The 14,865-nt window shown below is 36.8% G+C and overlaps 2 protein-coding genes across 2 annotated transcripts; one reads left to right on the plus strand and one right to left on the minus strand.

Annotated features, from left to right (window-relative positions):
• The first annotated feature begins 1,461 nt into the window (after window positions 1-1,461).
• On the plus strand, window positions 1,462-4,763 carry LOC110939643 (derlin-2.2). Its single transcript, XM_022181218.2, has 6 exons — window positions 1,462-1,656; window positions 2,466-2,565; window positions 3,260-3,474; window positions 3,559-3,642; window positions 4,291-4,344; window positions 4,433-4,763. Exons 1-6 carry the CDS (start codon window positions 1,558-1,560, stop codon window positions 4,613-4,615), a joined length of 735 nt encoding a protein of 244 aa, XP_022036910.1. The 5' UTR covers window positions 1,462-1,557; the 3' UTR covers window positions 4,616-4,763.
• A 595-nt stretch (window positions 4,764-5,358) lies between these two features.
• On the minus strand, window positions 5,359-9,725 carry LOC110939641 (tobamovirus multiplication protein 1). Its single transcript, XM_022181217.2, has 10 exons — window positions 9,248-9,725; window positions 8,006-8,096; window positions 7,872-7,924; window positions 7,167-7,331; window positions 6,946-7,018; window positions 6,704-6,749; window positions 6,524-6,587; window positions 6,070-6,123; window positions 5,876-5,953; window positions 5,359-5,790 (listed from the first exon to the last, which is right to left on the minus strand). The coding sequence occupies exons 1-10, from the start codon at window positions 9,389-9,391 to the stop codon at window positions 5,698-5,700; spliced, it is 861 nt and encodes a 286-aa protein (XP_022036909.1). The 5' UTR covers window positions 9,392-9,725; the 3' UTR covers window positions 5,359-5,697.
• Window positions 9,726-14,865: the final 5,140 nt, after the last annotated feature.

The following is a 14,865-nucleotide window of genomic DNA, read 5'->3' on the forward strand; positions in this document are numbered from 1 at the left end:
TTGCTCTGGAAGTTGTGAAACCATGCAGCGTTAGAGATCGGCTTGACGGGGATGGCCTTTGGAGGCATGAGCCGGATTCCCCCGAGGAGACGGTTGAATGGCTCTCGTTGAGGGCCGCGGTGGCCTCAGTTAGTCTCTCTAATGGTCCGGATAAGTGGGATTGGTTGGGGAGCGGAGCTACGGGGTTCTCGGTCGCGGCGGTTAAACGCCTCATGGTGTCGAGTCGTGATTTCAGCAGCAGGTTTGTCTTGGAATGGTGTAATTGGGTCCCGAAAAAATGCAACATCTTCGCTTGGCGGGCGGACTTGAACCGAATCCCTACGGTGGTTGAAGCGTTAGAAAAAAGAGGAATGGTGGTGATCGACGATGGATGTAAGTTTTGCAACGAAAATCTGGATTCGGTATCTCACATCTTCACGGCTTGCCCGATAGCTTTGGGAGTTTGGGAGAAAATTAGTTTTTGGTGCAAAATTCCCAACTTCTTCGTCTTTTCTTTCAGAGATCTAGTCGAGATACATAAAGTGGGGGATAGAAGCTTGGCGGAACGGAAGGCTCTTCACGACATTGTTTTTACTACGTGTTGGGTTTTGTGGAAGGCTAGAAATAATCTGAGATTTAATGGCATAAGTAGTAGCGTGGACGAGGTGTTTAGCGAAGTCATGATAGTTAGTTTCTTTTGGTTCAAGTATAGAGCTAAGAAAGGCAATTTTGATTGGGAGGATTGGTATAAATTTGTGAATATGTAATTTTGTTTTGTTCGACCTTTAGTTTAATGAAGTTCACCTTTAAAAAAAACGGAAAATGTTTCGAATGTTATTTCCCCCATTCTCCATATTTCTTGTTTTTTAATGGGGGAGACTATTTGCACACTTGGTGTGGAGATAGTCAGCCTAAAAAAGGGCTTTTTTATCCTATATGCACACACTGCAGTGTCGAGCTGTGGCCAAACCGTGGCGTTTTGGTCCGGTCAACCAGACAAAAACTAACGGGTGTCTGACGGGTCTGTTGACCGGACCAAAACGCCGAGCTTTGGGCGTGTTTTGGTCCTGTCAACCAGACACCCGGTCAGTCTTTTACTCTTTTGTCTGCTTGACAGAACCAAAACGCGGCCAAAGCACAGCGTTTTGATCCGGTCAACAGACCCGTCAGACACCCGTCAATCTTTTGTCTAGTTAACCGGACCAAAACGCTGCGCTTTGCCCACAGCTCGACACTACAGGGTGTGCATATAGGACAAAAAACCCATTTTTAGTGTGTATATAGGCATTTGAGTGTGCCAATAGGTACACCCTTTTTAATTAAACACAAGTAGTGTTTAGTCAATGAATGACCCAATATGCTATATCTTGTCTGACATCCGGATGATGTGATTGGCTAGAAGCCTAGAACATGTCACAACCATCATGATTGGCACGTGCAAGTCACTCTCCTCAAACAAAGACTAGTATATATTAACACACTTGTGTTTGAAAACTTTTCATTTAACACCCTTTCTGTTTCTCCCTCATCATCATATTATCACTGATTGCGAGGATTTTCAACAGTTGAAATTCATTCATGGCACAAGCTATAGAGGATTGGTACAAACAGATGCCTATTATCACTCGCTCGTACCTCACCGCAGCCATCGTAACCACCATTGGTTGCACCCTCGAGGTAGCTATCTTTGTTTTATGTAAATGGATTTTTGAGTTTCATTTTGATTTGATTATCAAGAGATAAACATGTTTCATTTTGTGTGAATAAAGTATAAACACTCCAGGGTTGGGTTCCATTGTATGTTTGTTTTGATTTTATAAAGTATGATTAATAGGTTGAGTTAAACAAATCAATTGGATGAAAAATTACAAAGGCCCTCTTCCAAGAATTTCTAGTAATTTATGGGTTAAGAAATTTAATAGTTTAGTGCATGAAAAGCTAACTGTAGCAAAGTTTCTGTCTATAAGGCTATGTAAGTTGTAACAAAATTGAAACCTATAGCAAAGCTATAAAACTATGAAGGGAGAGTGAACTATATAATGTTCTTCCTGGAGACAAAATTATTGAATTTAGGATGGCCGGCCCCGAGAATTCGTGTACCCTGTTCGAACTCGAAAAAACATGCCCTTAGGACTTAAAGAAATTGGGTATTAGGCAGTCTAAACCTAATGACAATGAGCTAATAACTAATATAAACCATAAAAATAGTTTTGTAAGTGGGTCTATATATTGGTGTTTATATGGGTATACCTATTAGTTTTTTTTTTACATATAAAAATCGGATTTTTTTTTAAATAACGTGCCCTGGCCGGTGGTCCTCCCCGCCCACCTTCAGGGCCGGCCGACAATGCTGATATTATTTGTATATTTTGTAACAGTTACATATGTGAATATAATGAGTGCGTGACATGTTGGGTAGACGCGAATGCAATAGTATAAGGATAGTAAACTGGCTATTTAACTTGAAATTTTGTAACTTTTTGCAGATTATTTCCCCACATATCTTGTACTTGAATCCTAAACTTGTCGTTGAGCAATTACAAATCTGGCGCCTGATCACCAATTTCCTTTATTTCCGAAATTTGGGTAAGCATTCTTTCACATTTTCCCAATTTGGGCTTTTGTTGTCTTGGAAACAAGGATTGTAATTTGTGGTCTACATGATGATTAAACAACACCCAAAATCGAGAGATGATACCTATGTATTTTTCGTGTATGTTCTATTCGCATAAATGAGTAAGCCATATATACATATATGGATGTGAGTTTAAACTGATTATTGCAACTTCAAGGCGCAAAAGTCAGCTTAGACTGTTTCGCCAAATCTGATTATGGTTATGAATGGCGGATCTACCTTGTTAGAAGGGGTAACCCCCGTTGCCCCTTGAAGCTCCGGCAGTAGTGTAAATTTTGGAAAAAAATTGACGTTTATCGATTTCGTTACCCCTTTTCTTTGAAACGTTGCCCCTGTAAGGATTTTCTAGATCCGCCACTGACTTATGATGATTTGCTATTAAATAGTGTCTAATACCGATTATAAAGATAAATGTAAAATTACCTATCTATGCTTAACAATAAGAATTGATTATCTGATTCAGATTCTTCTAAGTCATGGTAATCCCATAAGATTACACATTCGTGGCGTCTAAGAAGATCCCTTGTGAACAAGGATGTTTTATTTATAAAAACTATAAGTAGTTGGTTTCTAAGAACAAAGAAGCTATAGATATAAATGCATTGTCATCCTCTTGACCTAACTTGATAACTTACTTATTTACAGATCTGGACTTTCTGTTCCACATGTTCTTTCTGTCTCGATACTGCAAGCTTCTAGAAGAAAATTCGTTCAGGGGAAGGACTGCAGATTTCTTTTACATGCTCTTATTTGGTGCAACTGTTTTAACCACTACTGTACTTATCGGAGGGATGATACCTTACTTGTCGGAATCTTTTGCTACGATTTTTTTTCTTAGCAATTCGCTAACTTTCATGATGGTAATTCGTTGATTATTTTTTGTACGCTCTTATTTATGTATAAAAATATATTAGAGTTTAATATTCTTTTGGTTTGCTTCACAGGTTTATGTATGGTGCAAGCAAAATCCATTAATTCATATGAGCTTCTTGGGCATCGTTACTTTTACAGCAGGTTACTTACCATGGGTGAGTTCCTGTCAATACATATATCTATAATTTCTAAAGATTCGTCGACTTATGCTAATGTATGCTTGATGTTTTATACGTATATGTTTAAGCCCTTTGGTCATTCAACGACCTCGTTTTGTGGGTTCCATTTGCTTAATCAGAAGCGAAATAAAGATGGGACCCTCAAAATGGAAAACTAAAGGAAAAAAATTTAGAAACAAAATAAAAAGGGTAAATTACTTTTTGAGTCCCTGTGTTTTAGTAGTTTTAACTAGTTGAGTCCAAAAGCAAAAAGTTTAACGACCTGAGTCCCTATAAGCATTTTCTTTAACCATTTGAGTCCTTTTGAGTCCAAATTTTAACCTTTTGAGTCCAATTTTTTGGACTCAAATCGTTAAAAAATGAACAAAATTGGACTCAAAACGTTATAAAATAAAATAAATGACTAGGGACTCAGGGTGTTAAACTTTTTGAATTGGGACTCAAGTGGTTAAAACCACTAAAACACAGGGACTCAAAAAGTAATTTACTCAAATAAAAATATGGAACCTTATACATTGTATCTATGTTCAAAATGTGAAGTTCGGTAATGGACTCGATTATACGACGTTGCACCTAGAGAAGCGAAGTAGTTAAGATATCGCTAATCTTGTTATTCACGTTCAGGTTTTATTGGGATTCTCTGTTCTTGTTGGTGCTAGTGTTTGGGTGGATCTACTTGTAAGTCCCTTATATTTGTTGTAAATGGGTCATCCTGTTTGCTGGTCTCTCGCTACATTAACAAATAATTTATCTGTTGAAATTACAGGGAATAATAGCTGGTCATGCCTACTATTTCCTAGAAGACGTTTATCCGAAAATCACTGGTCGTCGACCCCTAAAAACCCCATCATTTATCAAAGCCCTGTTTGCTGACGAACCTGTTGTAGTAGCCCGCCCAGCAGAAGTAAGATTTGCAGCCCCTGCAGTTGATGAGATCGGACAACGATGATTTATGATGAAAGTTTTTTTTTTTTTTTTTTTTTTATAGATGGAATGGTAGTTTTATACTCGAAACACATATAATCCGATGATGCTTTGTAAAAAAAATATGTTTTGAGAATTTAGTATAATGAATATTTGGGTATTATTGTTCTTTATTTAACTTGTTGCTAACAAATGTCCCAAGAAAGGTGACTGAATCCACTTTTCTCATCGAGTAAACTGCCATTTTGGTCCCTGTGGTTTGAGCAGTTTTTCCATTTTAGTCCAAATCTCAAACTTTTTAAATCTGGGTCCCTGTGGTTTGCATTTTGTTGCCATTTTAGTCCAAATCTCAAAAACTCTCATTTTTTACTGTTCCAACATCCCTTTTTGCCAAATGTGTACCAAATATGCAGCCAAATACTAAATAACAGTTTAACATAACAAACGTGCAGCCAAATACCAAATATGCAGCATTTAACATACCAAAACAGATCTGCAAAGTGCAGTCTTTAACATTACAAATGACCATCAATACCAAACATACATAAACACTTTCATCCTACCAAAATGGACAAAACTAACCCTGCAGATAAAGACAAAAAAGGGATGTTGGAAGAGTAAAAAATGAGAGTTTTTGAGATTTGGACTAAAATGGCAACAAAATGCAAACCACAGGGACCCAGATTTAAAAAGTTTGAGATTTGAACTAAAATGGCAAAACTGCCCAAACCACAGGGACCAAAATGGCAGTTTACTCTTTCTCATCTGAAGACTGAAAAAAGATGTTGTTTATTGGATTCCAAATATTCAAGCCACTTAAACATTAATAGTGAAACATAAGGTTCTTCAAAACAAACATTACAACGGTGACCAAATGGCGATTAACGTTCTTGAAGAAATTGATCAAAAAAATTTCTCCATTCGAGTTGCAACTTGCAATAATGACAGATTGCTACTGTTATTCTACATCGAACTAGCAACACAAAACTGCATATATTTGAGTCTGCTTTGCTTAAATCCAATAGCATCAAACACTGAATTGACTGTTAAAATTCAAAAGTCAAAGTCAATGGTTACCAGCAGACTGCATTGATGCAGCTGCTGCTGCTAACGAATAGGGTGGTACTGTGCTGATACTCTCTTGGGAGGCAGCTTCCGAAGAATGTAGAGCACGAGAGCCGAGGGCAGAATCTCAACTAGCTGTTCAGGGGCAAAAAAGGAAATATTATATAACATAAGTTTAATTAAGAAACGTGTGTCAACGACGGGGTGTGAGTACAAGTACCATGTAGAAAAAGAAGTTCAAAACCGGATGATCAAGTACGTCCAATGAAGCGTGTGAATCAAAAGCAGATAAAACATCCTGCATTTGAAAAAATAAAAATCAAATAACAATCTTTGTAATGCAAACGCTTGCGTGTCAATTCAATGATTTTAGTAATTTTTGCCATACGTTGAAAAAAGACGATAGGATCTTACCACAAAGCTTCTTACAACAAAACAGGTAAAGCATATTCCCGTCACGGATCCAACCTGCAACAAAAAAATCAGAATCAGAGTCCAGACAAGTAAATGTTGAATAAAGCAAGGGACATTTCGGTAATTTTACATTTATCTCAATTATCAGTTTTTCTCTACTTAATTTTTTTTTTCCGTAAATAACTAAAGAAATAACATAAGTTTATGCCAAACATGGTTTGATAATGAACAGTGGCGAAGCTTGAGATTTCCGACCGGGGGGTCGAAAACGTATATACCCAAAAATTTCTATAGAGCCGGGGGGTCGAAAACGTATGTACCCAAAAATTTCTATACGAAAGCTACATACATAACACTACTGAGCGAACAGTTCGGGGGGTCGGGCGCCCCCTCCGGCACCTTCTAACCTTCGCCCTTGATAATGAAACCGTGGAAACAATAAACAAACACCAACCTCGTGAAGTTTCTTCTGTCTGCCTTTAGATTCAATAGGAAATCGTCTCAGCATGATAAATAACCTAAAAGCATCCAATATAAAGATTTACAAACATAAAATAACCTAAAAAGTTTTGGTAGCAGAAAGTATTGTAAACACGCGATAAATAAAACCACCAAAATGTTTTACAAGTCTCACCTTCCTCCATAAAGCAGGAAGCCTACTGCAGCCATAAGTGATATAACTAGACGACAAACATAAAATACGAATATCTCAGTAAAGCAAACAAGGGGCATATTGGACATTTGATAAGTGGTAAAAAGCTTTGCTAAAACTATGCAGCATTGTCATTTCAAAATATGGAGACAACGGAAGAGCCTTTTGTTCGACTTCTATTTTCTAAAGTTGAAAAAAACATAAAAGACGGTTATATTCCTAACCTGCAACAAATATCTTTCCGAGAAATTGCACCAAGCTGCTATCATCCAACCATAGATATAACCAAAGACAACCCTAATGCAAGCAACTTGTGTTAAATACATATAAAGATCAAAATAGCACTCAAGTAACGGTTGTCGCAGAGACGCAGACAGCTTTTAAATCATGTAAAAGGTTCAGCTGTAAATAAATTAACGCACAGGCATATAAGAAAGCAGCTTACTTGTATCAAATAAACGCCTGCGTTAACTGATACGTATATAATCCTGAGTTTACCCGTTGGTAAATTCTTAGCCTGGTGATATATCTCAGCCCAAAATAGGACAAGAAGAGTATATGTTGAGAAAAACAGTAGACCGGGCACCTCCAATAGCATCCAGATGCAAACCTATAACAGAATTTTTAAATTTATATCCGTTTTTAATACACACACATTTCATCGAGACTATATTAATATGTTTACGTATATTGCATATTAACTGAAAAAATTAGAGTAAATTACAATATCGTCTTTTATGTATGTCACTTATTGCAAACTGTGTCCTTTGTCTTCAATAATTACAGAAAACATACTCGATGTTTGCAAACCCTTGCAAGTTATGTCCTTTAGCCTTAACTCAGTTAATTTTTGTGGTTAAATCTGACCAAATGAACCCCACATGAGAGTAAAATGACCAAAATACCCTCATGTGGGGTTCATTTGGTCAGATTTAACCACAAAAAATTAACTGAGTTAGGGCTAAAGGACATAACTTGCAAGGGTTTGCAAACATCGAGTACGTTTTCTGTAATTATTGAAGATAAAGGACACAATTTACAATAAGTGACATACATAAAGGACGATTTTTGTAATTTACTCAAAAAATTATGAAAGTGAAATGTTTTCAAGAAAGACTTCGGGAAAGTAGTAAAAATATAGCATACTCGCCTTTGGATGCAAATTAAACACTTGTAAGTGGAACCCAAAGACAATGGCACGCACTGCAAAATAAACCGAGCGTGATGTATTTGTCACCATGAATCGTTTAACAGAAATGGGTCAATAGACGGATGATGTTCTACCTCCATTTACAATGAAGTTCATGAGGTGGAAAACTTTTTGTGTTGTCCACCCATACTCGGGCACTCTTAGCTGAATCCTAATTAACTGAATCTGCAATTATGTAGAGCCATGGAACACGTTTAACACAAACAATTAAGACATGATAAATCTTTTTATTGACAAGTGACAAGCCCAAAATGAGAAAGTTGTCACACCATATTCACATAAACATGAACAAATTGCTTATAGCTTGCAGAAATCATTTTTCATGCAGGAAAATCGTAACATAAGATAAAACAAAGTTTTGGTAGCATAAAATTCAATATTTGAAAATGGAAGCATACGGTGACTCCAACACAACAAAATAAAAGTTTCCAGCACTTAGCCTGTAAATTTATAATATGCGATTGTTCGGAAATCCTTACTGGAAGTGTTCTAAGCAATATGCAGTGTTTGGATAGATGCTTGGTTTAAAAAAGCGAGCTTAAAGCGTGAAGCGACAAAGCGCTAGGGTTGTCGCTTTTTTTGCTCTGAGGCGACAAATCACGTGAAGCGTTTTGAAGCGCGCTTTAAGCCCGAAGCGCCAATGGTTTGAAGCGACGTTTCAGCCCAATCAGGTCAGATTTAGGTTTTTAATTTAGGCCCAATAGTCTCTAATATGGTTTAATTGAGGCCCGCTACTTCTTTACCCTAAAAAAAGAACGTTAGTAAACATCTTCAGCCGCTCCCTCCCTCTTCTCCATCGATTCTTCATACTTTCTCCAATAATCGACTTTAATTTATGTTTTAATTATGTTTTTTATGTGTTAATTAAGTGTGTTTTTTAATCATGTTTTTGTGTTTATTATTGATTAACAAGTAGAATATGTCATATTGATGTGTACAAATATTTTTTTATTTTGAACGCTTATACGTGAAGCTCTCGCTTCGCACTTGAAGCTTTGCTTAAAGCTTTTGGAACCAAAACGCTTCGGAGCGCCTCGCGCTTTTTTAAACCAAGGATAGATGCAAACTGCTTATGATTGTCTGCTAAGAAGTTTGGAGATGCAATTTGGGATTTGCTCATTCAACCTCCCCATCTGATTGTAATTCCTTATATCCCTAAATCAGACCCCCCCCCCCCCAATTAAGCCTAAATTCTTTAACAAACCTAATCTAACAGGGTTAGAACAGCCAAAACAAGATTAAAGTACAAGTTCCACTGCATAATGATGAAAACCCATAAACTAATGAAGTTAATAAGTATAGGGGAAAGAGGTTACAAGAGCAATGGCGGAAACGAGGGCATAAGAAGCAGAAAGAGTGAAAAAGATTGCATCTTGCCACTTTCTTGATTCGTTAATCTCCTCCCACCAATCAGTGGACAACCAGAAATGAATCATCTTGCCCAGTGGAATTGTCGCCATATGATATCTCCTCTGCCCAATTAAACCCACGCTCACGCTCACACACCTCCTCCTCTAGATAAGATTGGTGGATCGCGCACACACGCAATCTTGATCGAATAGTGAAATTGAAAAGGGTGTTTGTTGGTTTGTTTTATTACTGTTGAAGGTGGAAATTGGGGGAGAAAGAGGACATCTTGGATTGGAAAGGAAGGAAAAAGTGGAAGAAAGAAAGGGAAATCGAATACGAACTTGATTTTGATTTTGATTTTGATTTGATTATTGTAGTGTTGAAAGAAGATTATCGAAGGAAAGAGTTTGTTCTCCTTCACACAAGGTTAATCTCATTGTAATAATCTTCTTTTTTTGCAATTGTAAACTTATGGACTAAAATAAGTTACATTCTAAATAAAGTTTAGTAGTTAACAAGTTAAAGTTTCAAATCCACATCCTTAAAAATAAAATAAAAATCGACTTTGATTTTGCAAAGAATTTATATCTCATATACAATAGCTCACATATTCATAAGTACTAAATTATTTAAGAAAAAAAATGAGTAAAAGATGATGTTTTGCTACAAAGTAAGAAAAGGGTAGGCTAAATATACCCCCTTATTACTTTTTATACCCCTTTCTATAAAATCACATTAAAACTTTTAATATTTACCCCATACAAATCATCATTTTAAAAACTATTCTTTTTGTTACAAAACAAATTCAAAAGTGTAAAAAAAGATTAGTGACATTTTTTTAAATATTTATTTTTTAATTTTTATTTAAATCATAGTCTTTAAAAGTTTTCATATATTGTTTCTAAAGACACTTTCTCAAATAGTATTTTGATTATGTTTTTTATTGAACATCTTTACAAATAAACAATAACATTTTTCTTATAAAAATAATAAAAAAGGTTTTGAACTTTCTTTTTTGAAAAAAAAAATCTATATTATGTTTTTTCCTCGTCTAGTTTGTATTCTAAAGGTCTTACTTTTATATTTTTTAATACTTTTGACGTGTTTATAAAATAATTAAAACCAATTTAAGACTTGGATCGAAGTGAACACTTTTCTAAAGGAAAACAAATGGATATGGTTTATTCACAAATATTTTTTTTTCTTATTCAATTAAAAAATATATCAAACTGGTTGATTTCAAAAATATATGTGGATTTTCTTGTAATCAAAAGTAGGTCATTCGAAACCAAAAGTCACGTAAAAGCATAACCTTAATTACGAATAATCATTGGTTTTCGACCACGCATCAGATACCCACTTCAAGTCATTCTAAAATAAAATAAAAACATTTTAAAATATTAAAAATAATAAATATAAGACATTTAAAATACAAACTAGACGAGGAAAAAAAATATAATGTAGACTTTTTCAAAAAGAAAATTCAAAACTTTTTTTATTATTGTTTTTATATGAAAAACGTTATTAGAAATTTGTGAAGATGTTCAATAAAAGAAAACATAACCAAAATACTATTTGAGAAAGTGTAAAAAATATCTGAAAACCTTTTAAAAAATATGGTTTTTTAAATAAACATAAAAATAAACATTTTTTTAAAAAACGTCTATAATATATTTTTACATTTTTGAATTTGTTTTGTAACAAAAAAGAATACTTTAAAAAATATGACTTGATTAGGGGATAAACATGACAAGTGTAAATGTGATTTTATGGAAAGGGGTATAAAAAGTAACAAGTGGGGGTACGTTTAGTAGCCCCCGTAAGAAAATTTTCATATACATGTTACCATAGTTTGCTTTGGTTATGGGTTAACCTTAAACCCAGAGCCGGCCCAACATGTATAACAACCCTAATGTAAACCGACACCCTTATAATTTTCAATGCCCTAATATATCTCAAAAATGTCCTAACATGTCTTTATATGCACCCCGTATGTGAAAACCGAAGCCCAAAGTAGATTATAATATACAAAATAAATAAAAACAATAAAAATTAAGTTGAGGCGGGCCGCATGGGACCTCACCTCAACTTAACGCGGGCCGCGCGAGGGTGAAATCAGACTTCGTTTAAATCTTAAGTTCATGCGGGCCGCGTATAAGGTAGTCCAAGTTCACGCGGGCCGCGAGTGTCCAAGATTGTGGCACAGCCCGGTGTGGCTACGTGTTCGATGCGTGGCAAGTCTACGCGATGACCGGGCCAAGCTACGCGTTGACCCAGCATTGACGCGGGCCGCGTAAGCTTAGCCCATATGTCACGCGGGCCGCGAGGGGGCGAGATTACAGCCCTGTAAATAGAAGGCAACGACCTTCAGTCCGTCTCGCTCACAATTTTCTTTCTTTCTTAAATTTCTGTAGTAGTACCACTATACCCGGGCGTTATACCCCCTAAATTAGCGAGGTTCTGCTCCGTTGTAAGTATTATAACCCCTGGATACGTATTAGGTACTCTGCCCGATTGATCCAGGGTTCCGTAACGGCTGTCGTGGTTCTGCCCGACGTAGTCGTTGGAATGCCGTCTCGGGGAGGGTATTACTAATGTTAAAATGGGTTATTATACTAACACACGTGCATTTGTGTAAATTATAGATTATTCCCAGGAAATCACTACTGAAAACCCTAAAATAGCAATGTGAGTAATCTCCTTTTTGTTAATAGTTTTTACAAAACCTTAACCATTTTACAATGCAATTTAGCAGTGATTGAGTCTTTGTAATTCTACAATTACTGCCGGTATGTTGGGGTTTTGTATACAAAATGTGAGTAACGTTACCATTGGACGAAGAGTTAGCCAATGTGTAATATGACCCACCAGTCAGGATTGACAGTACTGAATGAGTAATTTGGTAGATATAAACATTGTAATCGCCCTCAATACTGTTTAAATTAAATTAATAATTCTTGATTAAACTGAGATTCATTCACCAGTATTTTCCACTGACAAAACCTTTTTAAAACGCGTTTCAGGTAACACAATGTGAAAGCCAATTAGAAGCCAGCTGGACAGCACTGAAGGCTTGGAAAAGTGGCTATAAAAGTTACCTAAATAAAAGAAAGCATTTATTTCAATAAAGTTGGAATTATCCCTATAATTCAGTTTGTAATGAAAACTTGGGTTTTACCCATGTGTTTAATATTATAAAATATGGTGGTTTACTCTGATTTAATATTTCCTAACTACGGTCCTGATGAAAATTTCCGTTGCCAAATAAATTAATAACATGATACCACCAAAACTGGCTCACGGCCGCCCGTCCCTGGGAAATTGGGATCGAGGGCTGTGACAGAAGGTGGTATCAGAGCCATGCCACTGATTCAGCCACAGAAGTGTTCCGCTGACATCAAAATTCAAATTGTTAGGAAATAAATTACGGAAATACGTGCATAATTGTATTTTCTTGTTAAGTGTTATCTGACTATCTTTTAGTTTACAGTATGAGCGACCAAGGACCCTCTGACACGTATCGTCAATTGTCTGGTTCGCCTAGAAGCGAAGGCACCTCCTCTTCTCAGCCTGCCCTCTCAGGGTACTCTGCTGACACGGAAGAAGGAATCTTTGTGTTTAAGGCTCAGTCTGAAGAGCCATTTCCCCAGAAAAAGAGGGGATGGTTCAGTAGAGGAGCACACGAGCGTAGGAAACGTATGAAAAAGTTACAGGATCAGCGAGTATTAGCCGCAGCCAAAAGAGAAACTGATGCCTATGCCCAGGATATGCTCAATAGGGGTATAGCCAATATCCATATTTTAGCAACTACGGCAGCTGACCCAAACCTAGAACAAATGCTTGCACCCCAACCACAATTACCAAATCCTGACCAACCCATGGAAGTAGAAAACCCTGAAGAACACCCAGAAATGCATAATTTCAACCCAGAAGAGATACCTAGGGTACCTGCACCCAATCCCCTAGATCCAAACGATTACGATCCCTGGTGGAACGAGGTTAGGGACTATGTGCAACAAAACCCGATTCAGGAAAACGTGCCAATGCCCAATCTAGGAGCCTACCCAGGGTTAGATCCTCAAGATCCCTATCACATTAATGATGCATATATTAGGGAGATCTTAGAAAATCCACACCCTTACCAGGCCCCGTACCAGGAACCCGCACCTCAGATTCCAAACCCAGTCCTAGAACCTGCACCCCCAATGAGTGCAGGAAATGTCCAAGAACTTAGGACTTTTGGGGAGGAAATTTTAGAAAGCAGTGAAAGAATGCGACAGGTGGGAGAGCGTCTCGTCTGGAAGTACGACGAGCGCAATATGGATTTCTGGATGAATCCATATCAGTGAATGTAATGGCAGAACGGTAGTAGTAATAATAATATAATATAATAATAAAATAATATATGTGTGTATGTGTTAGAAAAAAAAAACTACTACGGATGCATACTATTAGTATTGTAGCTTTACATTTCAGTCAGTATTGTAATTTTAATTTCTGTACTGGTGTGTAATGATGCATACTATATAAATAGAGTAAAAGTCGCAATGCTCGACGCTTTTGACTAAAAAGTGCGTGTCATGTGATTGGCTATATTCAAATATTATTTGTGATATTAATATTTGGTAAATGTTTAAAATTCAGATGGCCGACGAGGGAAATCAAGAAAATCTGAATAACGATAACCAGAGTAACAATAACGTGGTTAACGAGAATCTGAACAACAATAACAACGGAAACCAAATGGATAATAGTGTTGTTCAACATATTGTGGCACAGGGAATAATAGATGCAATGCCATTTATTATTCAAACGGTTCAAGAAGCGAATAATAAAATTAAGCATAGCAGTAAGCGACCAACTGAACCGGAACACAGCGTGAACAATGGACTCGTACTTCAAGCGCCCATCCCCAAGAGAAGAAGAACCATGCCACATGGTTGTTCTTACAAAGAATTCTGGTCCTGCAAACCAATAGAATTCTCGGGCAATGAAGGACCCATTGCAGCTTTACGCTGGATAGAGAAAACTGAGGCAGTTTTGAAAATAAGCAAGTATGCGGAGGAAGATAAAATAATGTTTGCTTCAAATCTGTTTAAGAATGCAGCCCTAGAATGGTGGAACACTATCCTCCAATCCAGAGGAAGTGATAGGGTTTATAACATGGAATGGGAGGAATTCAAGAACATGGTGGAAAGGAAATTCTGCCCTCCCAATGAAAAAGAACAGATAGCAAATAAGTTTCTGAATCTTAGAATGACCGGGGTGGACAGTAAAGGTTACACTACCACATTCTTTGAATATGCTAGGATAGTACCAAACCTTGCGTCACCTGAACCAGTATTAATCTCCCGTTACATCTAGGGATTAATTGGGGAGATTAGATATGTAGTCAAGGCAGCTAGACCCCAAACCATAGAGGAAGCTGTAGAACTAGCCAATACCTTGACAGATGAGTTAATTCGTACTAGGGAAGAAAACCAGAGGAGAAACCTGACCCAAAGGCTGACCCAAGAATTCCGTTCTGGGAATTACAACCGTAGGAATGTAGGTTCTACATCTGCATCTTATTGCAAGCATTGCA

This window comes from Helianthus annuus, chromosome 5 (assembly GCF_002127325.2).
Source record: "Helianthus annuus cultivar XRQ/B chromosome 5, HanXRQr2.0-SUNRISE, whole genome shotgun sequence".
Classification (NCBI taxonomy): Eukaryota; Viridiplantae; Streptophyta; class Magnoliopsida; order Asterales; family Asteraceae; genus Helianthus; species Helianthus annuus.